General features: G+C 34.7%; 4 protein-coding genes across 10 annotated transcripts in view; 1 reads left to right on the forward strand and 3 right to left on the reverse strand.

The window, feature by feature from the left end:
* Positions 1 to 69: 69 nt before the first annotated feature.
* lim2.2 (lens intrinsic membrane protein 2.2) lies at positions 70 to 5,432 on the forward strand. Of its 2 annotated transcripts, none has more exons than XM_051095618.1 (5): positions 70 to 295; positions 2,949 to 3,150; positions 3,278 to 3,415; positions 4,236 to 4,370; positions 5,292 to 5,432. In XM_051095618.1, the coding sequence occupies exons 2-5, from the start codon at positions 2,973 to 2,975 to the stop codon at positions 5,360 to 5,362; spliced, it is 522 nt and encodes a 173-aa protein (XP_050951575.1). In that variant the 5' UTR covers positions 70 to 295; positions 2,949 to 2,972; the 3' UTR covers positions 5,363 to 5,432. The 2 variants fall into 2 exon arrangements, with proteins under 2 accessions (XP_050951575.1, XP_050951576.1); XM_051095619.1 differs by lacking the exon at positions 70 to 295 and adding an exon at positions 617 to 793.
* Positions 5,433 to 5,704: 272 nt separating this feature from the next.
* Positions 5,705 to 14,027, reverse strand: gpr35.2 (G protein-coupled receptor 35, tandem duplicate 2). 2 transcript variants are annotated; one of them, XM_051095617.1, is made up of 2 exons: positions 13,831 to 14,027; positions 5,705 to 9,269 (listed from the first exon to the last, which is right to left on the reverse strand). In XM_051095617.1, exon 2 carries the CDS (start codon positions 9,260 to 9,262, stop codon positions 8,318 to 8,320), a length of 945 nt encoding a protein of 314 aa, XP_050951574.1. In that variant the 5' UTR covers positions 9,263 to 9,269; positions 13,831 to 14,027; the 3' UTR covers positions 5,705 to 8,317. The 2 variants fall into 2 exon arrangements, with proteins under 2 accessions (XP_050951574.1, XP_050951573.1); XM_051095616.1 differs by lacking the exon at positions 13,831 to 14,027 and adding an exon at positions 13,434 to 13,702.
* Positions 14,028 to 14,216: 189 nt separating this feature from the next.
* gpr35.1 (G protein-coupled receptor 35, tandem duplicate 1) lies at positions 14,217 to 18,648 on the reverse strand. Its single transcript, XM_051094216.1, has 2 exons — positions 18,202 to 18,648; positions 14,217 to 15,436 (listed from the first exon to the last, which is right to left on the reverse strand). Exon 2 carries the CDS (start codon positions 15,427 to 15,429, stop codon positions 14,473 to 14,475), a length of 957 nt encoding a protein of 318 aa, XP_050950173.1. The 5' UTR covers positions 15,430 to 15,436; positions 18,202 to 18,648; the 3' UTR covers positions 14,217 to 14,472.
* Positions 18,649 to 20,638: 1,990 nt separating this feature from the next.
* Positions 20,639 to 26,373, reverse strand: part of si:zfos-943e10.1 (GRAM domain-containing protein 2B) — a 22,913-nt gene continuing 17,178 nt past the window's right edge. For 3 of the 5 annotated variants that reach the window (XM_051094885.1, XM_051094889.1, XM_051094887.1), the window contains exons 7-13: positions 26,187 to 26,258; positions 26,030 to 26,098; positions 25,851 to 25,947; positions 25,696 to 25,764; positions 25,503 to 25,602; positions 23,192 to 23,299; positions 20,639 to 23,111 (exon numbers count right to left, since the gene is read on the reverse strand). In XM_051094885.1, the coding sequence (XP_050950842.1) occupies positions 23,096 to 23,111; positions 23,192 to 23,299; positions 25,503 to 25,602; positions 25,696 to 25,764; positions 25,851 to 25,947; positions 26,030 to 26,098; positions 26,187 to 26,258 (531 nt within the window). In that variant the 3' untranslated portion in view covers positions 20,639 to 23,095. The remainder of the gene's footprint in view (positions 23,112 to 23,191; positions 23,300 to 25,502; positions 25,603 to 25,695; positions 25,765 to 25,850; positions 25,948 to 26,029; positions 26,099 to 26,186; positions 26,259 to 26,373) is intronic. The other 2 variants (XM_051094886.1, XM_051094888.1) reach the window with 1 other exon arrangement.

A 26,373-nucleotide genomic window follows, 5' to 3' on the forward strand; every position in this document is an offset into this window, starting at 1 on the left:
GACCTCCAGCCAAAGGCGGGAGACTGAGGGCGTCGACGCGCGTCACGAAACGTCCCACGCCGCGGGAGCTGGTGACGCAGAAGACTGGCGAGATTGTGAGGAGAGGGAAAGTGAGTAAACAAAAGGACGAGATGCAGTGAAAGATGCGGATTACCTCACATCTCACATGTCTGACTGGATGATTCGCTCTATTGTGGCCCGAACAATGACAGCCGCGCGTAGTAGGCTTAAAAACGCTAGAAGCGCAGGCACGGAGCGCAATCTTCGCTGGAGACAGGCAGCAACCGTCAGAGAGGTACATAATGATATAAGATATAATGCTATCAACTTTTAAACACTTTATTTACCTAGTTTATTAGCTGTTTTATGCGAACAATCCGTGGCTGTTTGTCTGAGGCAAGTCTTGGAATGTTTTGACCGTTACGCTCGTTGTTTTTCAAACCCTTGTATTGGCGGGAACAAAAGCGGCGGTTGTTCTCCGCGTCTATTTGCGATGCATTTATGGCACGTTTTGTAAGTTTTATCATGAATGGCTCTCTTATTCGTCTGTGAATGAGTAATTTGTGGACGCTGGGTCTGTGTGTGTGCGTATGAGTGTGTTTGGCAGCGTTCAGCTGGAGTTTGAAATGTGCTGATCCAGTTTGTGCTGCGCAAACGCTTCGCATTCAGAACGCTCTTATGATGAACGGATGAAGTTTGATTGATCGGCTCGATTCGAGCCAAATGCTGATCGCACAGAACCGCTTTGTTCGCGAACAGGTCGATGGAGGCTGAAGACAACCACAACAAAAGGGTTTGTTTGGGAAAAGTTTAGGTTGAAGTTACAAAAAAAAGTAATGAGTTTTACTTATTAGTAGTTTTGGTTTTTGTAATTGTAGTTTGCTTTCTTTCTTTTTTTTCTTTTTTTTCCATATATCTCTACAAAAGTGGGTTCAAAAATATAGAGGTCTTTCGTCTTTAGACATCTAATATGCATTAATAGGTGGATTTTTGTATGCTATGGTGGAATATAGTGATAAAGTTAAAATACTTTAACATAAACATAATGGTTTAAATGATAAAAATACGTAGTTATAGCCTAACTGAAATATTTATTGACAAAGTAAATAGTCATAAACCATTAATGACACCTTGAACGTTTCTTGCAAGGTTGCAAAAAAAAAAAAAAAAAAAAAATAGAACGAAGGTGAAGATGATCATTTATATGTTGTATATTCATTATAAAAATGTAACATGCATTTAATTTATCCTATAATTTAGTAGTAGTAGTAGTGTATTCATATGTTGTATATTTATTATAGAAATTACACAGATACCTTTAATGTGTCCTATAATTTATCATTAATATTGTTACATGTTGTAGATTTATTATACACATATAAACATTACATTTAAATAATAATGTATTATTTATGTTGTATATTTATTATAAAAATGAAACAAATGCATTTAATTTATACTATAATTTATTAGTAGTAGTAGTAGTAGTAGTATTCAATTACACAAATACTTTTAATGTGTCCTATAATTTATCATTAATATTGTTTGTGTTGTATATTTATCATAATATAAACACTACACACATTATTCTATTATTTATTTGTATGTTTACTATACAGTAACAGTAAAATGAATGCATTTAATTTATGCTATAATTTATTATTACTACTAGTAGTAGTAGCAGTAATATTCAGATGTTACATATTTATAAACATTACACAAATACTTTTAATGTGTCTTATAATTTATCATTAATAGTGTTTATATGTTGTGTATTTATCATAAAACAGTAAAAATTATATTTAAATTATCCTATAATTTATTATGTTGTATATTTATTATAAAAATGAAACAAATGCATTGAATTAATCCTATAATGTATTATTATTACTACTAGTAGTATTCATGTTACGTATTTATTATAAAAATTGCACAAATACCTTTAATATGTCCTATAATTAATCATTAATAGTGTTTATATGTTGTTTATTTATCATATATATAAAATATAAAAATTGCAAACATTTGAATGATTTGAATGATCTAATAATTTATGTTGTATATTTATTATAAAAAAATGAAACAAATGCATTTAATTTATCCTATAATGTATTAGTAGTAGCAGTAATTAGTATTTGTATGTTGTATATTTATTATAGAAATTACACATACTTTTAATGTGTCCTATAAGTTATCATTAATATTGTTTGTGTTGTATATTTATAATAAAGATATAAAAATTACACACATTTAAATTAATCTGTAAATTTATTATTTATGTTATATATTATAAAATAAAACAAATGCATTCAATTTATGCGATAATTTTTTATTAGTAGTAGTAGTAGTATTCATGTTACGTATTTATTATAAACATTACACAAATACCTTTAATGTGTCCTATAATTCATCATTATTATTGTTTATAAGTTGTATATTAACCATAAAATTATACATATTTTTTAATTTTGTGTGTATTATCAAATTACACAAATATATTTCATTTACCAGATAATTATATGTATTATTATTATTATTATTATTAAAATAACACAAATACATTTAATTTATCCTATAATTAATTATTGTTGTTATTTACTAATATATTTTAAAAATATATATATTTTAAAAAGTAAAAATTATTTGCTATCTGTAATAGTAAAAAATGTTGCATTATGCCTACATTTGTACATATTGTATGTTTTAAAGTCGTTATATTGAGAAAACTGAAAGATGAATCATGTTTCAGTGTCATATTTTCGTACGAAAAAACTTTGCGTGAGCAAAACTCGCTGAGTGGTTGCTGGGCAGTTACTATGCGGTTACTGAAGTGTTCTGATTGGCTGTTGACCCATGCGGTTGACTCATTCACTGCTGTAGGTTTGAACAAGTCAAGCGATGACTGACTAAATGAATCTGTTAGTGAGCGTGTGTTGATGTTTGTGCAGGAGGACGTCCCGATCCTCTGATTGATGGTGCTCACTTTGGTAGGCGGGGCCTCACTGTGTGGAGCGGCGGCCCTCGTGCTCCTCATCATCTCCACGGCAACAGACTATTGGATGCAGTATCGCTACTCAGGAAACGCAGCCAATCAGGGCCTCTGGAGATTCTGCATCAATCGCAAGTGCCACGCCCACACGCTGACCGTGGGTAAGTGCGTTTTTGTAACAGGTCTCAAAGGCTCAATTATGTTCATGGGTCCTCGAGTGTCCCAGAACGTTCTGAGGAAGCAGTACTCGGAGCAAACAGGATGCATCGATTGTGTTTTGCTCTGCAGCATTCTGGGACGCCACGCGGGCCTTCATGCTGCTGTCGGTTCTGGGCTGTTTTGCTGGAGTTGTTTTGGGCGTCACCGCGTCTAAACGGCCCCGGAGCCGACGGGTGCGGACCGGAGGAATCGCCCTGCTGCTGTCCGGTCAGAAACGCACACAATCATACCGTTAATATGATATCAAAATATGAAAAAGAAAATTAAAAAAAAAAAAAATTTAAACGCATAAAACAATTTCAGATTGAAAATATAATAAATAATAAATGTATATTTTTTCTATAATTTGCATCAATTTAGAAAGGTTAATGTTATAAGAATGTTATAATATTTCTTATTTTATGATTTTTGTTTACTTTTTTATTAATTTCATGTTATATGCAAATTTGAAAAGAAAAACTATTATTTTAGGAATATTTTGTATTATTTCTCATGTTATTTTTATTTAGATTTCTGATAATTAAAAATATAAAACTTTCTTAAAATATAACAATGTTATTTTTTCTATACTTTGTATGCATCTGGGAAGGTTAATATTTTATTTTTATTTATTTATTTATTTTATTATTATCTATTTATTGATTTTTATATTTCAAAAGACTCAAAGTCATACAAATTTTCAACTGTTTAAAATTCATATATATTTTTCTTTCTTTCTTTTCCAATTATAAAATATTTTGTGTGTGTGTAACCGTCTTAATGAAGAATAACATTAAAACTGTGTACACAATTTTATAGCTAATAAGTAAATTCAATTATTTTATTGCATATTGCATATGGCATTTTAGACGTATTTAAAAAAATATATAAATAAAATATACAAGGCTTTATAAGTTATAAAAAATTACATTTAAAAATGTAAAATTGAATTTAATTATTTAAATTAAGTAAAAAAAACTGACATTTGAAATAAAAATATTTTACATTTTTTTAGTTATTAAAATGTACACGGTTTGTGTTTCTGTAGGTTTTCTTGCGCTTTTGGCTTTGGCGATCTACACCGGCATGACCGTCAACTTCTTCGGCAAACGCTACATCGACTGGAGATTCTCATGGTCGTACATCTTGGGTTGGATTGGCATCATATTGGCTTTAGCAGCAGGTACATTTCATTATAGTTTGCTTTTTACCAAGTAGTGTAAAATATATATATATATATATATATATATATATATATTTTATAGAAGAAAAAAGCAAAGCTGTTTTGAAAAACTAATTTAAAGAATTGATTTTCCATTTGTTTTTTGTGTACTTTTTGGGGGGCAAAACATTGAATACTTTTTTTTTGTGTGTGTGTGTGTTTCATAATACATAGTAATATTGAAAAGTCGATTCATGTTTTTGTTTTTGCAAAATAACTAAATATACAAAAATAATTGTATACATATGCATAATACAAAACATCTAAATCTAAAGTTTCTTCTTTTTTGCAATTAAAACAAAAAAGTGCAATTTGAAAAACGTTATTTAAAGAAGCCTTACATTTTCCATTGCTGTTTTTTAAAATAAAAATAAATACAAAAAAGTATACAATTTTTTAAAGGTCCTTATTTATTTATTTATTTTTTTTTGCATTTATTTGCAAAAAAAAAAAAAATTGCATTTTAAACATTCATAAAAAAATAGTTTTAACGTTTTATTGAAGTAAATTTCTGATTTTTAAATCCCTGATTTTTCTTTTTTTGAATTTTGAAATAAAAATATTTATAATAATACAATGTAAATACAGTTTTCTAATTAAAGTTTCCTTTTTTGTATTATTGTAGCCTGAATGTCTTTATCCTCTGTTTTAAAAATAAACCCTTTATAATGTAAAATATTGTATTTGTATTCGCACAAATGCACTTTTACAGATTTTTCTTAGAAAATTTATTTCTAAACTTTTTCATTCTTTCACAAATAATAAAAAGTTTTTTTTTTTCCAAAAAATTAAATCCATTAATATTCATAATAATGCAAAAAAATAGAAATAAAATCTAAGTTTTCACCGTTTTAATAATATATATATTCTTCTGTATTTCAGGCATCCTGCAGCTCTGTGCGTATCAGAGGAGCGCTTCTGAACCGGCGCCTGCGAGCGTCTCTGACAGCTGAAACGCACACATCTCAACATGAGCTGATCACCAAACATCTCAACATGAAATAAAACAGCTTTTGGACTCTTTCTTTGCCATTTATTTATTTCTCAAGCAGGATTAATGGTGCAGCATGATTTAATACTGGCATTACTGGAGTCATGTGCTGCTTATAAATACAGAAGACGTGTGTTATGACTCTGTCTGTCCAGTAGATGGCGTTCAGATAATGAAATATACACATATTCAGCACAGAGACAGATCAGATTTCATTTGGCTACATCCCTGACTGAACATAAAACACATACAGAAACAGCAGTAAAACTTTTTGTTAAAAAGTACACAAAAAATACTAAATTATAGTAGCAGTAGTAATACTCCATACACCAAAGAAATACACCATTATAACATTTTTGGCAGAACTTTTCAGCGCCATTTCTTAAACATTTTCAAAGCAAATGCAATCAAAATGCAGTAAATTATGGGATTAATCATTTATATTCATGAAATTGTTCATATTTATACTGAATGCAAGTTTCAAATGTTGCACTGATGATTAACAACTAATGTTCAAATTTTTGTACACGTGACCCTGGACCACAAAACCAGGCTTAAGTAGCTCGGGTACAGTGTTGGGAAGGTTACTTTGGAAATGTAATAGGTTACAGATTACAAGTTACTTGATTTAAAATGTAATAAGTAGTGTAACTTTTCAATTACTTTATTAAAGTAATGTAACGTATTACTTTTAATTACTTTTTGATTATTTTTCTACATTTCTAATATTTTCAACTGTTCATCATTTTGAAACATTTAAACCAGGCAGAGTTAACCTTACAGTAGCACTGTAACACTGATTACTGTCAGACTTTCAAAATCCTTTATCACTTGAATTAAGATTATAATAAGTAAGGGATAATATACATCTTTATTTTGTGATAACAACTGGCTGAATGTACATTATCTCACTTATTACACAGCTGCTTGATAGATTATTTAAATGTTTCGAGTCAAAATTATTAGACACAAAACACTGATCTGAGTTTAAATATTTTAACGCAAAGCTTCCATGAAGAAATCAGTTGCTAGCAAACGGCAAGTTCAAACTAGACATTTTAGGGATACAGTGCAGTCATACCAGTTTTCTTACACAACTTTTCACCACATAAATAATTAAGTAGTAGTACTAGTTTGTTAGCTGTCTTATAATCCATTACAGTGTACAAAAAACAAACAAAAAAAAACAATAGAGTAAGTCCACGATACCAGAATGACAGAATTAAGAAATTGCACAGATAATATTGAATTAAGCTTTAATATTTTATTAGCTAACCAAACGCAAAGCTTCCACCAAGAAAAATGATCAAGCATATAGCACTGACTTAAGTTGCCCCAAAGAGTCTGAGCTGTGTAATCATTTAATTCAAAGCACAGCCACCACAAATTCGGACTTTTTTATTTGTTTACTTATTTTTGGGGGCTTTTTATGCCTTTTATTGTGATAGGACAGTAGAGAGATGACAGGAAAGAGCTGGGAGGAGAGAGGGGAGCGGGATCGGCAAAGGACCTCGAGACGGGAATCGAACTCGGGTCACCGTGAGCGCAGTTGCGCTATATGTCATAACAAGATCATAACATAAATAACATCATAACAAGAAATAGTTTAATAGCTATGATACTGGGTTTGAAATCAAATGTTTGCATAGTTACGACAGAAAACACTAGCATCTAACAATGCCTTGGAAAAAACAATCTTAAAAAATAAAGTTTATGCATAACCCCAAATAGGAAATAAAACTAGGAAATAGGAAATTAAATAGGAAATTAGAAGAAGTCAGTTAAATCTGTAAGTGGGGGTGGGTGTGTGAAAAAATTCAGATGTAATCCCCTTTGTAATCACTGGCATTTTTCAAAAGTAACTGTAATTTAACTACACATTTTTTCTCAGTAAATGTAACTAATTACAATTACATATATTTTGTAATTAAATTACGTAATTCCGTTACATGTAACTAGTTACTCCCCAACACTGCTCGGGTATTATTGTAGCAATAGCCAAAAATGCATTTTATGGGTCAAAATAATTGATTTTTGTTTCATGCCAAAAATCATTAGGATTTTAAAGTAAAGATTATGTTCCATGAAGATATTTAGAAAGTGTATCAAAACGTAATTTTTGATTAGTAATGTACATTGCTAAGACGTTCATTTGGACAACTTTAAAGGCAATTTTCTCGATATTTGATTTTTTACAGATTTTCAAATAGTTGTTTCTTAGCCAAATATTGTCATAACAAACCATACAATGGAAAGCTTATTTATTCGGCCTTAAGATGATGTATAAATATCAATTTTACAAAAACAGTTTGACTGGATCTATAGTCCATGGTCATATTTTTTTAAAAATATTTTTGATATTAACAAATACATTCATACATATTAATGTTTGCTAAAATCAGTGTTTGATGAAAAGGAATTATAAGGTTAACCGACAATGAAGTATTGTATAAGAATACTATAAACCCAGATAGCACACGTACGTCTGCAAGATGTCTGTTAAAGATCTCTTGATCTGGAAAGCATCCGCTGTGTACAAACGTCTGGCAGACATCTGTAAGATGTCAGTTTTACATACATTCTAAATCATAAACATCTTAAAGACATCTAATAGATGTCTATTTGACATCTAATAGGAAACGTCCAATAGACGTATTGCAGATGAGCAAACTACGTCTTGCAGATGTCTTACAGATGTAAATGCAGACGTCAAATAGACGTCTCTGAGATGTACGTGTGCTATCAGGGAAATTACCTGAAAACTGCATATGTAGTGCAAATTCAGTTGTCAGTTAGTCTATATGTATTAATACTAGTATCAAACTTTACTGGAGATATTTTTTAAACAAACTAAATTAATGTTCCATAAACTCCAACTGCGAAGTTTATGACAAAATTCAAATACGTATCCCGGATGTCATCGCGCGACACTCTTATAATTACACTTATATTCCTCACGTGCCGTTTGTTTGGGGGTGCACAGTTTCCACGATGTTCTGGTGGCAAAATAATAACTGAAGCTGTCAAGAGCGCAGTTCATGTTGGACACGCACATCGCGCCATGAACGAAATTGTGCGCGAAATATTGCGCTTCACACGAGTGATTATAAGCCTGCGTGATGTACTTGAAGAAAAATCCGAAGTGGACTGGGAAAAAACATACGACGAAAACAATCAGATTGGCCGAGATGATGAACATGCACTGTAACTTCTCAGTGCGGGATCCGATTTTCAACTGCTTCCTCAGTTTGAAAATGACGTTAACGGAGCAGAACAGCATGATAAGGAACGGCACGAGAAACCCGACGATGTTTAAAACCAAAATGAAGGACAACGGAAATCCCCCTTCTTTGTTTTTCTGAAAGCACTTGATCGTGCTATTATGCTCCGGTTTATCCACGTAGTGGAACATGGCGCTGAAGGAGCACGTGACCAGCCAGATGAGCGCGCAAACCACCAGCGCTTTTCCGCGGCTTAAAATTTCCCGGGCTTTTAACGGATACTTGATGGCCACGTAACGCACAACGCTTATAGCGGTTACCGTGAAGATGCTCACGTACATGTTGACGTAATAAACCGACACGAGAACGAAACACAGCTCTCTGTTGGTTTGGTCCCAGATTTCCGAACTTTCCCAGATGTGGGACGCGAAGCGGACGGGTAGAAGCACCAACACGACGCAGTCGGCGATCGCCATGTTGCTGATGTAGATGTTCATGTTAGTCCAGGCACTTCTGGGAAGCCGGCAGAACGTCACTAGAACGTAAATGTTTACCAGGACACCGAGGATGAAGGTGGGTATCATTGTGGCTAGCTGGAAGGTCTGGATGCCCGTGGTGATGTTCAGTGTGCAGTTCGGCATCTTCAACCTGACAGAAATTAAAATAACGATGGGAAAATTACTTACAATACCAGATAATAAATCATAAATTTCACAGTGAGCCTGGACCGCGAAACCAGTTATAAGTCGCACGGGTATATTCGTAGCAATAGCTAACAATACATTGTATGGGTCAAAATTATGTAAGTTTTCTTTTATGCCAAAAATCATTAGAATATTAAGTAAAGATCATGTTCCATTAAGATATTTTGTAAATTACCTACCGTAAGTGTATCAAAACTTAATTTTTGATCAGTAATATGCATTGCTAAGAACTTCATTTGGACAAGGCGGTTTTCTCAATATTTTTATTTATTTATTTATTTATTGCACCCTCAGATTCCCGCTAGGCACTTCTGTATTTTAGCCTTTTGCGTACTGGCACTATTTTGTGCATGCCGAAATAGAAACAGAAAATCGTGCTATTTATACGCATGTTAATGAGACTGGGCTCTCGAATCAGTGTATTATAATAATAAAAAAAAAAAAAACCTTAAAATGAAAAGAATCAGGTTTTTGCGATCACATTGTTTTAAACCCGTAAACTCCTGGAAAGTCCAAGGGTTCAGTAAGTGAAAGCATTCAAACTGAAAGTTCAAAATAGCGCTAATACAGAGAATAGTGACTTGCGTCCAGATGCCATAAATTATTGTTTTCAGTGTGTATTTGAATGGATCCATATATACACTGACCAAAATTATAAACGCAACACTTTTGTTTTTGCCCTGAACTCAAAGATCTAAGACTTTTTTCTATGTACACAAAAGGCCTATTTCTCTCAAGTATTGTTCACAAATCTGTCTAAATCTGTGTTAGTGAGCACTTCTCCTTTGCCGAGATAATCCATCCACCTCACAGGTGTGGCATATCAAGATGCTGATTAGACAGTATGATTATTGCACAGTTGTGCCTTAGGCTGGCCACAATAAAAAGACACTCTAAAATGTGCAGTTTTACTGTATTGGGGGGGTCTGAGAACCAGTCAGTATCTGGTGTGACCACCATTTGCCTCACACAGTGCAACACATCTCCGTCGCATAGAGTTGATCAGGTTGTTGACTGTGGCCTGTGGAATGTTGGTCCACTCCTCTTCAATGGCTGTGTGAAGTTGCTGGATATTGGCAGGAACTGGAACACGCTGTTGTATACGCCAATCCAGAGCATCCCAAACATGCTTAGTGGGTGATGTGTCCGGTGAGTATGCTGGCCATGCAGGAACTGGGATGTTTTCAGCTTCCAGGAATTGTGTACAGATCGTTGCAATACGGGGTTGTGCATTATCATGCTGCAACATGAGGTGATGGTCGTGGATGAATGGTACAACAATGGGCCTCAGGATCTCGTCACGGTATCTCTGTGCATTCAAAATGTCATCAATAAAATGCACTTGTGTTTGTTGTCCATAACATTCGCTTGCCCATACCATAACCCCACCACCACCACGGGCCACTTGATACACAACATTGACATCAGCAAACCGCTCACCCACATGACGCCATACACGCTGTCTGCCATCTGCCCTGTACAGTGAAACCCGGGATTCATCCGTGAAGAGAACACCTCTCCAAAGTGCCAGACACCATCGAATGGAGGTTATGACGACGAAATGCAGTCAGGTCAAGACCCCGATAGGAAGACAAGCATGCAGATGAGCTTCCCTGACACAGTTTCTGACAGTTTGTGCAGAAATTCTTTGGTTATGCAAACCGATTGTTGCATCAGCTGTCCGGGTGGCTGGTCTCAGATGATCTTGGAGGTGACGATGCTAGTTGTGGAGGTCCTGGGCTGGTGTGGTTACATGTGGTCTGCGGTTGTAAGGCTGGTTGGATGCACTGCCAAATTCTATGAAATGCCTTTGGAGACGGCTTATGGTAGAGAAATGAACATTCAATTCACGGGCTCAGGTGGACATTCTTGCAGTCAGCATGCCAGTTGCACACTCCCTCAAAACCTGCAACATCTGTGGCATTGTGCTGTATGAAAAAACTGCACATTTTAGAGTGGTCTTTTATTGTGGCCAACCTAAGGCACACCTGTGCAATAATCATGCTGTCTAATCAGCATCTTGATATGCCACACCTGTGAGGTGGACGGATTATCTTGGCAAAGAAGAAGTGCTCACTAACACAGATTTAGACAGATTTGTGAACAATATTTGAGAGAAATAGGCCTTTTGTGTACACAGAAAAAGTCTTAGATCTTTGAATTAAGCTCATGAAAAAAATGGGGGCAAAAACAAAAGTGTTGCGTTTATAATTTTGGTCAGTGTATTAACAGTCAGGATTTGCATATTTTTAGTGAAAACATGTATTTAATTACTGATTTATTGATTGTGGCACTACACATTGTGAATTATAAAAATTAAAAAGTACTTATAATTTATTGGGGCGTGGAGTACCAGCACTTCTTTTTTTCCACTTTAAGCACTGATTAAAATAATATGATAAGACCCACCAGTTTGAAATATTAAGCATCAAAATGAGCTAGTACAGTTAAAAATAGCTGGACATAGAAGAGACCGGACGCTAGACACATTAATTTTTCAAAGCGCCGCTCTTACGAGAACAATAAGGTGGACATTGCCAAAAAAAAAAAAATCTGCTGGTAAATTTGTCAGTTAATTACAAAGTAACTAGTATAGTATAAATAGTATTTTCTTACAAAGCTTACATTAAACGTTTCTTAGAAAACGGTCATTTTTTACAGTATACAGTAAAAATGAATTAATTGAAAGAAAAAAAAAACAGGTCTAAATAGAATGTGGCTGGTAACATACTACACTACTGTAAACATGAAATACTTTCAAAAACATTTGACGTTTAAGAAATAATAATAAAATATAAAGAGTTCATTTGCAAAAACAGATGTTTTTAACAATTTTTAAAAATCATATTTTTTCATTGTGCATTCCAGTTAATCTCAATCAAGCTGCAGTTAACTAAAAATACAACTACCTAACACAATAAAACAATAAAAACAGGATTACATAATAAAAAACATGATTTTTGAAAATTAACTGAGTTATCAACTGAGTTATCTGTCTTTGCAAATAAATTCTTCATGTATATAAATAAATGTTCTGCATTTATTGGCTCAGTGCAGTTCTTAATGTTTAACCTTTTAACTTTCATCCCTAAAAGGAGCTAATGAAAAAAAAAAATAACATTAAGTTCTTATTAGTAGACATTTAATTATTAGCCTCAAGCACTTTTTTCCCCCTACTTTGTTTATTGCTTGTTTGACCCTATTATCTAATGACTGACCAGCACCAGTCTCCCTTCTGTGTGACTAACTTAAGTTTGTAAACTGCTGCTCTTACTTGAAAGCTGGAAAGAATGCTCTCTCATCTCTTCCTTTTGATAGATTTATTTCCTATCAAAATTATCTCAACCATACGATAGAGATATCGTTAAAGGGTTAAGGACATTTCTGTTTACTTGTATAACAAAGAGATTTGTTATCATATGGTGTTGCATCGTTTCTTAAAACATGCAATAAATGACGATTTTGAGTTAAAATAAAACTGTTGAATTTAGGAATTCAGTCAGTGCAAATTTCGCCGTGCAAAGCATTATGCGAAATGTATTTTTACAGCCGGACAGCACACGGAAGTTTGATTTGAATGCCATCTTATCAACTTTTATTTATAAGAAATATATAGGTATAGGCCTTTATATTACACATTCATGTCAGAAATTGTGCATATCAATCTATTATTTAATTATTTAATCTTTGTCCCTGTATTTTTTCGCAAACTCCTTCTAGTTTCTTTTCATAGTTTCAAAATGACCTCAACTGGTTTTACAACATGACCACAAATAGCGCTGGTTTTCTCATGGATCTTTTGGTATTTTGTTTAAAAGTCTGCATTATAAATAGACTCCTTGAAATACTTTATATGGGAAATGTGCCAGATCTAAACACACGAAATGCTACATTCCGACAAATTACTGAACTGTTTATCACAATGGAAAAAAAAGGAATAGGTCTATATAAAAAATAGACATTGTGAAGTGACTGAAAATTTTCAAAAGAGAAGCTGAACCAACACACAAACACACACAAATGAACACGATAGGAAATAAAGACAAATACCAGAGTGAAACCAACATTAAGAAACCTGAGAAAACACAGTCAAACCAAAAGCACTCACCTTTCATTCACGTGATCACCCAGAGAAAAGAACTGAAATTTGTTCCTCTACCAGTGGAAGAAGTCAGAAAACAGATGAACATCGTTTTTGTTTCTAGAGTGTTTTCGGTTTTATGAGCGTCTGTTATCGTCTGTAGGCATTCCAACAAACAGGTTTTTCGAACGGTTCACATGAACCGATTCACTCGAATCGTTTGAGCCCGTGAGGGTGTGTCATTTTACCTATTCTTGTTTAAATGCGGTTAAATGCTGCCGTTTTCGTTTTAACACATCCAGTCTGTCGATTTAGTGGAAACAAAAGTGTTTAGGTTTGACTGTTGTTCTGTTTAATAATTATCTACCAGCTCCCACGGTGTCAAACAGTAGAGTGATTTACAACCCACATGTGAATCGCTTACCTCAAAACAAAGATGATTTAAAGGAACTGTTTCTGGTCCAGTTTGATGCTGATCACCGTGTCAAACTCCTAAAGCCATGTACCGGCGCGAATCTTTCCCGCCAAATCAATAAACAATCGTTCAAATTAGCGTTCGAAACGAAGGACTGGGAGTCTGTTCGCAAAATCCCTGAGGGAAAGTTATGCAAAGAAGTCAAAACTGTCATCGAGAGGTTTTCAGTTTTGAGTTACATAAAGTTGTTTTTGTTGGGTGTATGCGTTCAGTCGCAGTTCAGAGCTTTGTTTTGGAAAGTCGTAGGTAGTAATTAACAGGCTGAGCAGCCACCATGTCCAAACAAAACAAAACAAAACAAAACAAAAACAATGGACCATTGAGCTTTGAGTAGAAAACATTTATTACTGATTACTGTACAGATTAAAATACTCATAATACATTCATAGTATTTTGTATTTAATAATGCAAAAGCCTTATGAGAATGCAGAGTATAGGGGAGCTGGAACACAACCTAACACTTTTTGAATCTCTCAGTTTGTGTAAATCCACGTGGGGTTCAGAGTATAATATGTAGTTTTGTTTCATGATTCACAAAAAAAAAAGAAAAAAAATTAACAAAAAAGCCATAACAGCCATAAGTCGAAACAATTACGCAGATGTACTAACTGGATCCGAAACCCTATTAGTAGTAAATTCACCTTTGTTATTTGTACTCTTATTCATGCAGCACATATTCCATGACGTTTTGGTGGCGAAAAAATAGCTGAAACAGTCCAAACCGCAGTTCATATTGGAAATGCAAATAGCAACGTGCAGGAAGTCGTGTGCGATCTGTTTATAGTAGCAGCTGTTGTCGTCCTCTGCAACTGTGTACTTGTTTTGCAGTATGTTTTTTACGAAGTAACCCACGTGGACGGGGAGAAAGCATATGACGAAAACAATGAAATTGGCCACGATGATAAAAATGCATTGGAGCTTCTCAGAACGCGTTCCGACATCCAACTGCTTCCTTAAAGTGCAAACAACTCTAACGGAGCAGAAGAGCATGATGAGGAACGGCATAAGGAACCCGACGATGATCAGCAACAATACGAAATGCAATGATAATGCCACCTTGACTCTTTGGAAGCACATAGTTTTGTCGTTATTGGAGTCCGTCACAAAGTAAACCGGGCTGATGGAGCAAATGATGAACCATATGAGTCCGCAAACCACCAGAGCGCTCCTGCAGGAGAAGATATTCCTAGCCTTCATGGGATACTTGATGGCTACGTAGCGCACCACGCTAATGGCCGTGATGGTGAAGATACTCACGTACATGTTGACGTAGTTATTCCACAGAGCGAAATTACACAGCGCCTTTAAATCGTCTTGCAATGGCCTGTCGTAGTAATGAATTTTAAAGGGCAGGAACGTCAACAGAGTGAGGTCAGCGATCGCCATGTTGGTGATGTAGATGTTCATGTAGGTCCATTTTGCTCTGGGACGGCGGCAGAACACCACCAAGACATAAATGTTCCCCAGGACCCCGAGTATGAAGGTGGGAATGGAAGTGACTTTTTGGAATTCATGGACTGCTTCGCTGGTTTGGACGGTGCAGTTCATCCTCAACCTGTGGGAAATAAAATAAGCAAAACCAAAGAATTAGGGTTCTTGATTGTTCCACTGATGGTTCCATGAAGAACCTTCAACATCCATAGAATCTTTACACTCCACTAAAGGTTCTTTATAGTGGAAAAAGGTTCTTTACACTAATAAAAATGTGTTTCTTTAAAAAAACGTTCACTCTAGAAGCTCGTTTATACCAAATGGGGGGGGGGGAAACTAAAGCAAGGTAATTGCAACTTTTTATCTCACAATTCTGGCTCGCAATTGCGAGTTTACATCTCCCAAATCAGAATTGCATTATATAAACTCACAATTACGACTTTTTCCCTCACAAGTGCGAATTGCGAGATATAAACTTCCAATTGCGAATTGTGAATTCTAATTCAAAAGAAAAAAACAACAGAATGTCGGCGCCGATAGCCTTATGGGCAGTGTGCCGACATGCAGCGCCATTGCACTACGGGCGTCCCGAGTTCGAATCTCGGCTCGAGGACCTTTCCTGATCCCGCCCCCATCTCTCTCTCCCACTTTGCTTCCTGTCCTGCATGATCTGTCCTGTCGCAATAAAGGCAAAAAGGCCAAAAATAAATAAATACATTTCTCAGAATCTCACAATTTTGACTTTTTTTTTTTTTTTTTTTGCAACTGTGAGATTATCTTGCAATTCTGAACTGCAAATTTCTAAAATGGAATTCTGACTTTGTTGCAATTCTTACTTTTTTCTCACAATTGGGGGTTTATATCTCACAGTTCTGACTATCACAATTGCGAGATATAAACTCCTAATTGTGAGTTGTAAAGTCCAATTCAGAGGAAGATAAAAGACAATTTTCTTAGAACTGCGAGTTTAGAACTTGCAATTCTGTTTATTTCCCAGAATTGCAAGTTTACATGTCAAAATTCTGATTTTGTAACTCGCAATTGTGAGATTGACTTGCAATTCTGAATTTATAACTAGCAATTGTGAGTTTATATTTCGCAATTCTTACTTTATTTCTCGCAATAGCAAATTGCGAGATATAAACTCCCAATCTGCGAGCTGTAAAGTCCAATTCAAAGAAAAATAAAAGACGAGTTTAAATGTCACAATTCTGACTTTATTTTTCCGAACTGCAAGTTCTCAAAATTCTGACTTTTTTCTCACAATTGCGAACTGCGAGATATAAGCTCTGAATGTTGTAAAGTCTAATTCAGAGGAAATTTTTGTAACTCAGTTTATGTCCCACAATTCTGACTTTATATCAAAGTTAGAACTGTGAGATATAAACTTGCAATTCTAAGAAATAAAGTTAGAATTGCGAGACTTATTCTTGAAATTGCAAGAAAATAGTATTTTATTGTCCTCTCAATTGGACTTTACAACACACAATTGGGAGTTTATATCTTGCAATTCGCAATTGTAAGAAATAAGTGAGAACTGTGAGATATAAACTTGCATTAGTGAGAAAAAAGTCAGAATTGCGAGAAATGGCGAGTTTCACAATTCTGACTTTCTTGCCATTGTGTATTGAGAAATATGAACTCCCAGTTGTGAGTCCATTTGATAGGAAAATAAAAGACTCATCCTCTCTCTTTCAGTTTCCCTTTATCAGGGGTCACCACAGCGGTGGGATCCGCTCAGCCGTTTTGGCACGTTTTGCGCCGGATGCCCTTCCTGCCGCAACCCAGCCCTGAGAGTGCGCTAACTTGTGCAACCCCAGTGCTGGGACACAGGGAAATAAAAAACTATTTTCTTTCAACTTGGAGTTTATATCTACAGTCATGACTTTCTCAGATTTCTGACCTTTTTTCTTACAAGCCTTACTCTCGAATTGCGAGATATAAACTCCCAATCGTTGTACAGTTGTGAGGAAAATAAAAGACAATTTTGTTACAACTGCAATTTCAAGTCTTGCAAATCTGACTTTGTAACTCAAAATGGTGAGACACACAATTCTGACTTTATTTCTCCTAATTATGAATTGTGAAGTCCAATTCAGAAGAAAAAAAATTGCAGACTTTTCTCAGAATTGCAACTTTTTCTCGCAATTGTGAGATTTGTCTTGCAATTCTGACTTTACAGCTTGAAATTACCATATAAACTCCCAGTTGCGACTTGTAAAATCAAATTGAGAGGACAAAAAAGGGCTAATTTCTGTTGGTGCTGATAGCCTAGTGGTTAGTCCGCCGACACACAGCACAATTGCGCTTTTGGCGACTCGAGTTCGATTCCTGTCCGCAGGTCCTTTGCCGATCCCTACCTCCTCTCTTCAGCCAACAATTTCCCTCCACTATCCCGTCTCACTGTCTCATTAAAAGACATTCTAAAAAAAAAAAAAAAAAACACTATTTTCTTACGTTTGCTTAGTTTAAATCTGGCAATTGTATAACTTTATAACCCACAATTGCAAGCAGACGTAAACTTGCAATTGCAGCCGGGTCAGATTTGTGAGATGAAAGTTGCAATTACCTTAGTTTATTTTTGAACTGCGTGGCAGAAACAAGCTTCAAAAGTTTATTGAAAGATTCTTTGGAGAACCAAATATGGCCCTTATATGGCATCTCTGTTAAACACCCTTTATTTTTAAGCGTGTATTCCAAGTCTTTGAAAGTCAAGCAACAGCTTGTATGACACTTATCTTTTGCATCTTTTTTGTTGAAGTTTTAAATGACATTCGCGCGGGTAAATGATATTAGTGCAATAAGAAACGGATATTTAAACAGTCAAAACCACATAAGAAAACTAAGATCAGTAATGTGAATCTCCAATATTAGACCAAATCCTCTTACCTTTTCACAAGCGCGAGTAGAAGAACCTTTTGCTCCTGATGAAATCTGGAGAAAGCCTGCTGAAAATATGTTGTTTACAAAGATTTTGTTATCTGTAAAGCCTTAGCTGCCGTTTATAAGGCTAAGTCTCAAAAAAAAAATGTGCACGAACTCGTACTATCTTCTCCAGACAATCTGAGGAAAGAGAACGAGGACACGTATGTATTTCTACAAGTATGCCTAATATGCTGATCAGATCATTTGAAAAAAAAACGCGTTTTCCTGTCAGGGAGGGAATGATCTTCGTCTCACGATACTGTTGGCCTTAACTGGTCTTCATAAACAACATCATCAACAACAAAAAAAAAACTTTTGGCTTCCTCAAGCTGTTTTCCAGATGTGTTCATCTTTATGCAATGCAAAAAGCTTTATAAAACTTTACCAGATTAAAATCAGTCTTGAGCTTAATAAAACTCATAAAACGATACGTTTTAGCAGTGCAACGGATTTATTTAAATAACGAACATGAAAAAGCCACAAAATATATTTACATGCACTTACGTGTGACCATGCGGTGCCGCTATTTCACTACGGAATCTACAGCACCAAACATACCAGTTTAAATCCTGAACGAATGACTCATAAGAACCGGTTCTTTTTAGTGAATCCAGACATACAGCGCGAACAGTGAATATTGATTCCTGAACTAATGACTCGTTTATTATAAACTTGTTCTTTTCAGTAAACCTGAAACATACAGCGCGTCCAGGAAGTTTGATTCCTGAACCAATGACTCTTAAGAACCGATTCTTTATAGTGAATCCAAAACATGCAGCGCGGCCATTGTTGTACGATTTATCTTGTTCCTTTTCCTGTTTTATTATTTGAATTTGAAAGAAAGTTAAGGTTTAACGCATCGTTGTCCGAAAGAAAGACTAGGATCTTTATAGTGCTGCAAAACCAGTGGAGTTCAAATCCGGAGCGGATGATTCTGAATCGGTTCTTTTAGCGGTTCTTTTCATCCCAAACGTGCATACTAGCCATCCTAAATTCTATGTGATAGTAGTACTTTTCAATACTATTTAGGGCAGATAGGGTGGATAGTATGCACATTGGGATGCAGGGTATGTTACACAAGTTAGCGCTTGTGTTTTTGACTCACTAAAAAGAACCGGCTCAGAGTGATTCGTTCGGGAATGGAACTACAACGGTCGCGCCGTCCGATTCCCGAATGAATGATTTGGAGTCGCTTCTACTGAACGAATCAAAAACACAGTATAGTGTACAAGCGCCCTTTCCCACACCAGAGCTAATAAAAAAAGGTCCTTATCTCTGCCTGCAATGTGATAGCTTGACATCCTGAAAAGGGAAAACTCCAATAAGAATTTGGCAATAAGAACAGATTATATTTAGGCTGCGTTGAAATAAACACTGGGGACACTGGAGAAATTCCTTAGCACTTGATTTATTTAAACAATGCCAAAGCCAGTCTCACAGAGACCACTTTGAATTACATATTAGGCAATAAATAGACCAAACAAGATGTTACCAACATACTGATACAAAAACAATTAACACTTCAATAGTGCAATATAAACAAATTATGAAAGTTGGGATTCTTGCATTGTGGTTATTAGACAGTCGTCGAGGGGACTTTGAGGCTTCGACGTCCCGGCGACTGGATGAAATGTGCGAATCCATTTGCACGGATCAGTCCAACAAGGAACCACCATTTCAGGAAAAAGCATGCATTCATTCGCACGAATTTTTGGCGCGAGTCCATGCACGTTTGTTTCAGGAGGATCTGCAGCATGAAAACTCGCAGAGCGTGTCCGCCAGCAGATGACCAAGATATCAAAACTGAGGTGCGGCAATCCCACGATGCATTGCGAGTCAGTCCCGGCCCTGAGCGAGAGGTTCTTAGCACCAGACCCTCAATATGGCGCCCCCTTCAGGACTGGAGAGCGTCTCCACACTATAAAGTGCACTCCTCTCATCTCTTGAACATATTGCAACATATTTATACAAACATACATATACACACACACAAAAATCATGCATATTTTGGACCACGTCGTTTTCATCAAGTATCGCTATTCATCTCGTTACGAGTCCTGAATGGAAATGCTCTGCTTGGGTTTGCGCAAACATGCACGCTTGGTTTAAGCAATAAATCGGACATTTAACAACACGTCCGTTTCTTCTTGAACAATACAATCATTATTTTTTTTTCTATTTTTTCGTACGGGTTACGAAGAGACCAGCATGTTGGTCTACATCGTCACCTTAAAGTATAAAAAGACAAAAGAAAAGTTACAAGAACTTTTTAAATACCTGATCTGAGCATTTCTTGTGCATAGACTATACATACAATAATACTAAGGGCTGGCTAGCTAGCGTAGGTATTTTTTTAAATTGCTAAATCGGAACCAGGAATAATCGCAACCCCTTTTACGACTTTGTTATTCGCAACTTTTTTTTTTTTTTAAATAGTCGTAAAAGTGGTCAAAGGCGCTGCAATGAGTAAGGGTTGGCTAGCTAGCGAACCTCTTTTTTAGTGTTAAAATGAAACAAGAAATATCACAACCCCGTATATGAAAAAACTGAGGAAGAATTAAACCGAAAGACTAGACAAAACTAGCCATCAAAAATAAACTAGGAAAGGAAAGAAACTGACGAAAGTTATTCGATGGTCGTAAAACAAAGCGCTGCAATGAGTAAGAGCTGGCTAGCGAGCTTAGCGGTTTTTATCGTTAAACCGAAACTAGTTATTCCGGAAAAAAATCTGACTGTTACAAAAGTACATAGCTCTATCATTAAACCGAATGCAGTAACATCGCACCCCTTTATACAACATCGTTATTCGCGATAGTTTTTTTGATGGTCAAGGAGTAAGAGTTGGCTAGCTAGCTTAGCTCTTTTTATCGTTAAACTGAAACCAATATAGCAACATATTATATATAAACGTTACGTTTACGACATTTGACTACTTTGACGAACAATAAAACGAGTAAGAGTTGACCAATATAGCAACCCCTTTTTCGGCGTCATTAACGACATTTGTTGTTATGGTCGTAAAAATAGTAAAATAAGAGCTGGCTAGCCAGTTTTTTTTATCGTTAAACAAGCCAATATCGCAACAACGTTATGTTTACGATATTTGTTCGACTACTTTTACGACCATCAAAACAAAGGCGATGCAACGCATAAGAGCCGGCTAGCTAGTTTAACTGTTTTTACCCTTTTATGGCAGTTATTGCGATATTTTTTGATGGTCGTAAAAGTGGTCAAACGGAAGCGCTGCAATGAGTAAGAGTTGGTTAGCTAGCATAGCTCTTTTTTTTAACGTTAATCCGAAACCAATATAGCAAACCCTTTTCCGACAACGTTATTAACGACATTTGTTTTGATGGTCGTAAAAATAGTTAAATAAGAGCGGGCTAGCTAGCTTAGCTGCTTTTAGCAATAAACCAAAAAGAGTCATTTTGCAAGTTTTTTTGAATTTTTTTTTTTTACGTAAAAGTGGTCAAAGTAAGGTGCTGCAATGATTGGCTAGCTTAGCTCTTTTTATCGTTAAACCGAAAGCAGTATTATCGCAACCCCTTATGTTAGTTTTTCACAACTTTTTTGTTTTTGATGGTCGTAAAAGTGGTCAAATGAAGGTGCTGCAATGCATAAGAGCTCACTAGCTAGCCTAGCTGTTTTTATCGTTAAAAATCAAAAACGGTAATATTGCAACCTGTTATATGACATAGTTATTCGCAACATTTTTTGATGGTCGTAAAAGTGGTTCAACAAAGGCGCTGCAATAGCAGTCGTTAGTTAGCTAGCTTAGCTCTTTTTTAAATCGTTAAAACGAAACCAGTAATGTCACAACCCTTTATACGACAGTTATTTTGGAGATTATTTTGATGGTCGTAAAACTGTCAAAGAAAGGTGCTGCAGTGGTTGGCTAGCTTAGCTCGCTTAGCTCTTTATCGCTAATCCGAAAGCAGCAATGTCATAACCTTTCGTGTGACAGTTTTTCACGACTTTTTTGTTTTTGATGGTCGTAAAAGTGGTCAAATGAAGGTGCTGCAATGCATAAGAGCTCATTAGCTAGCCTAGCTGTTTTTATCGTTATAGCAAAACCAGTAATAACCCGTTATATGACAGTTATTCTGGATTTTTTTTGATGGTTGTATAAATTGTCAAAGAAAGGTGCTGCAACGTTAGCTAGCTTGGCTCGTTTAGCTCTTTATCGTTAAACCAAAAGCATGACGGTTATTCGCGACATTTTTTTTTTTTTGTCGTGAAAATTTTTTGTTGCGGTCCAACAACGGCGCCGCGATGAGTAATCATTGGCTAGCTAGCTTAGCTCTTCGTTTTTTATCGTTAAACCGAAAGCAGTGATATCGAAAAGCCTTGTACGAAAAAACTTTACAGGTAGAATGAAACCAAAAGACTGAAGAAAGAGACAACGTCATCAAAAACAAGAAACTTACAAAGAGAAAAACAAAAAAACAAAAGAGTTATTCACAAACATTTTTCGATAGACGTAAAAGTGACAAAACGAAGGCGCTGCAATGAGTAATATCTGATGAAATGCTTTTCCACAGAAGTAGTTTGTTTTTGTTGTCTTTGACAGTCCTCTGAGACAAACCGGTTGTCTTTGGTTGTTTCTGGGCGAGCCGCTGCAGCGCTACCGTGCTAACACAAACCGGACGGCTGCGAGCGAAGACATGCCCGCGTTTTGTCAACACCAGCGTCCCGTAAACGCACGCCCTTCGGTGGTGTCCTTGGCAAAGACGCACAGAGTTCGGTAGCTGGTGCGTGTGCAAAATAAAGGTCCTTCCCAGCATTCCCTGCGGCGGCTAGTGGATCTTCAAAAACATTTTTTGGTGGTTCTTTCTGAAGTTCAGATGGTTGAGATCTCTTACGTTTCTTTGTACCTGAAAGAATAAAAATGAACGTTGGATCTCAGGTACTTACACATATGAGAATTCCTCAGTTATGTAAAATGACTACCCACCCGCTTTGTAAGGTGAATTCGGGCAGGGCTCCAAGAGACGTCAGCTGCTCTTCTAAGGCCACGATACGCAGGCCGATATAGCCAGACGACAACAAGAGCAGAAACACCCTGAGCGAGACAAAAACACGCCAGTTTACACACGGTTTAACGCACATATGGTATCAGGACTCAAGGGCGTCTCGCAATACGCTAACGATCACATTCCTGTACTGCTGCATACCGGCAAGATGAGATGCGTTTGTCTGGCAGCTACTTACAGTCATGTGAGATCATGACGATTTATCACTAATACTACGGATCAAACAATACAGATATTCCGGCCTATGCTGGCGGGACTGGAAATACTGCCATTGTTGACAATTAGATTGTTTACCGCAAGTGAGTTTAAAATAGTTTTTTCAACAAATGAAATCAAATGCATATATTGTAAAAGTAATTTACGTGTAGTTTTAGTAAAGGTTTTAAAATATTTGTAGCACATTTGTTAATACATTGTTACTTTTAGGAATTATTTGTAGAATATATATATATATATATATATATATATATATATATATATATATATATATATATATATATATATATATATTTTTTTTTTTTTTTTTTTGTAAATATCTGATAAATGTTTTTTTTTAGCAAACTAAAACCTAAAATTCATTAATCAAAATATTTCACAAAATATTTTAGATTTTTTTTTTTTTAAATGTAGCAAATATTTACATAAATGTTTTTAGTAAATATTTATATATTATTTTTATTAAATATTTCTATAACATTCATAAATGTGTCTAGTAAATGTTTTTTTTTTTATAAATGCTAAATATGTGTGTAAATAATTGTAAATAAAATGCATTACATTTACTAAATATTTGTATAACAATTATCATTTTAGTACCTTTGAATATGCTTGGGAAAAAAAAAAACTAATATATATATATATATATATATATATATATATATATATATATATATATATATATATATATATATATATATATATATATATATAAAGTAATATTAAAAAAATATTTGCATAACATTAATATTTTGTTTAGTTTTAGCTTATATTCTACAAATTTTTTTTAGTAAATATTTAAATAATTTTACCACATATTTGTGTACCATTGCGAAAATATTTTAATACATTTTAGATGTAAATATTTATTTATACATATCTTTTTTTGCTAAATATCAAAACACTAAAATTACTACTACTATTTATATTGCATTTACATTGCATATTGCATAGTGCATATTTCATAAGTAGTTTAATAATTTTAGTACATTTATCATTTCAGCAAACATTCGATAAATCATTTAGTAAATATTTATAATATTTATAAATGTTTTAAAAATATCTTTAATATCTTATTGATAAATGGATAAATATTGATAAATATTTCAGTAAATATTCCAAATTATTTTTCAATTGTTTTTATAAATAATTTATAAATGTATTAAATATTTGTATAATTTGTATAAATAGGTTTTTGTAAATATTTTACATTTTAGTATACATATTTTATAAATTAATTTTAGTAAATATTTGTAAAATTACTTTTACCAAATATTTGTATACCAAATATTTTTGTAAAACATTTCAGAGATTATTTAAATAAATATTTACTGTAGAGTTGTATAACATTTATAATTTTTAGCAATCTTTGATAAACACTTTAGTAATAGTATTTTTGTATGAAATACCAAATACTAAAATGATAAAAATGCTAAAAATATGACCATTTTTATGGCATATTTAATATTTAAATGATGTTTTAGTACATTTTAGACATTTTCAGTACCAATTATGTTTAGGAAATGTTATAAATTATTTTACTAAATATTCTAGCAAATATTTTATAATATAAATATTTAATATTTGCATAACACATGGTTTTAGATAAATGTTTACAAATATTTATACTTAATATTTACAAATATTTTAAAGTAAATATTTACTGGTCATTTTATTACACTTAATAAATTATTTTTAGTACATAATTTCATAAGCAAACATTTTAAATTTGTTTAACATGACTTTTTTGGTAAACGTTTAAAGAAATTATATTTAATATATACAAATATATTTGTAAATATTTTCATAAATATATTTAAGTAAATATTTACTGTAAATTTTATCATTTCATTTTTTAGTAAATATTTCTAAACAAATATTTATTTAAAATTGTAAATACTTGTATGACATTAATTATTTGTAAATATTACACAGAAATATTTACCAAGAAATTAAAGTAAATATTCACTGTAAAACTACAAATAAACGACCGTGGCTCGGATGTGTTTTACTTACAGGATCAGGTAGATGAGCAGGAGTGTGTTGAGGTTGCTGACTTCTCTCTGGATAATGAGCGATCGCGCTCTATCCGTCACGTTCCAAACCCAGGAACTTCCTGTGGAGAGAGGAAGCAGAATCTCCGTTAGCCAATCAAACGCATTACCACTCCTTCATGAAGTCATTGAGATGTGCGGCCGTTCTGTCGTACCGGTGTATTCCTCAGAAGAGCTCTCGTCTTGAGTCGGCGGCGATCCGTGAGCCGTCGACGCGTTGTTTTCTGAAACGCAGAAGCGAACAGTGTGTTAACACCTTTATCTCAACGTCACACGGCTGTGAGACGTTCAACAGGAAGTTTGTACAAACCTCGAGTGAGTCGAGACGCAGAGAGTTCGATCTGAGGAGTCACGTGTCCTCCGTCCACCTCGAACGTGTCGTCCAGACTGGACTGACTGGAGTTCTGCTGGGAGAGATGAAGGTTTACCGTCATCAGCGGATCATCTGGACACGCTCAGATGAGATGAAGATCATAAATGTTCACTTACCACCAGTTTGGTCTGATCGAAGCTGTTCTCGGCCGATGAGAAGAGGGGACTGCTGTTGGCACTTCCATCCTAATGGGAACAAGAGCGGCGAAACGTCACGAGTGAATAAAAACGTTGTGAACGTCGGTGAAATCACGTAACGTAAATAAACACTCACCTCCAGCTGAGGACAAACAGAGCGCAGCAGCTTATAGCAGCCTTCTCTGTTACGCAGAGACACGAATAAATACTGCAACAGACAAAGAAACAGGTTTAATATTGTTTCATACAATAATAAATATTTTATTCATTAAATGACGATACCTGAAAATGCTACAGATATAAACAAAATCTCAAAATAAACA

The sequence above is a fragment of the Labeo rohita genome, chromosome 22, assembly GCF_022985175.1.
Source record: "Labeo rohita strain BAU-BD-2019 chromosome 22, IGBB_LRoh.1.0, whole genome shotgun sequence".
Taxonomy (NCBI): Eukaryota; Metazoa; Chordata; class Actinopteri; order Cypriniformes; family Cyprinidae; genus Labeo; species Labeo rohita.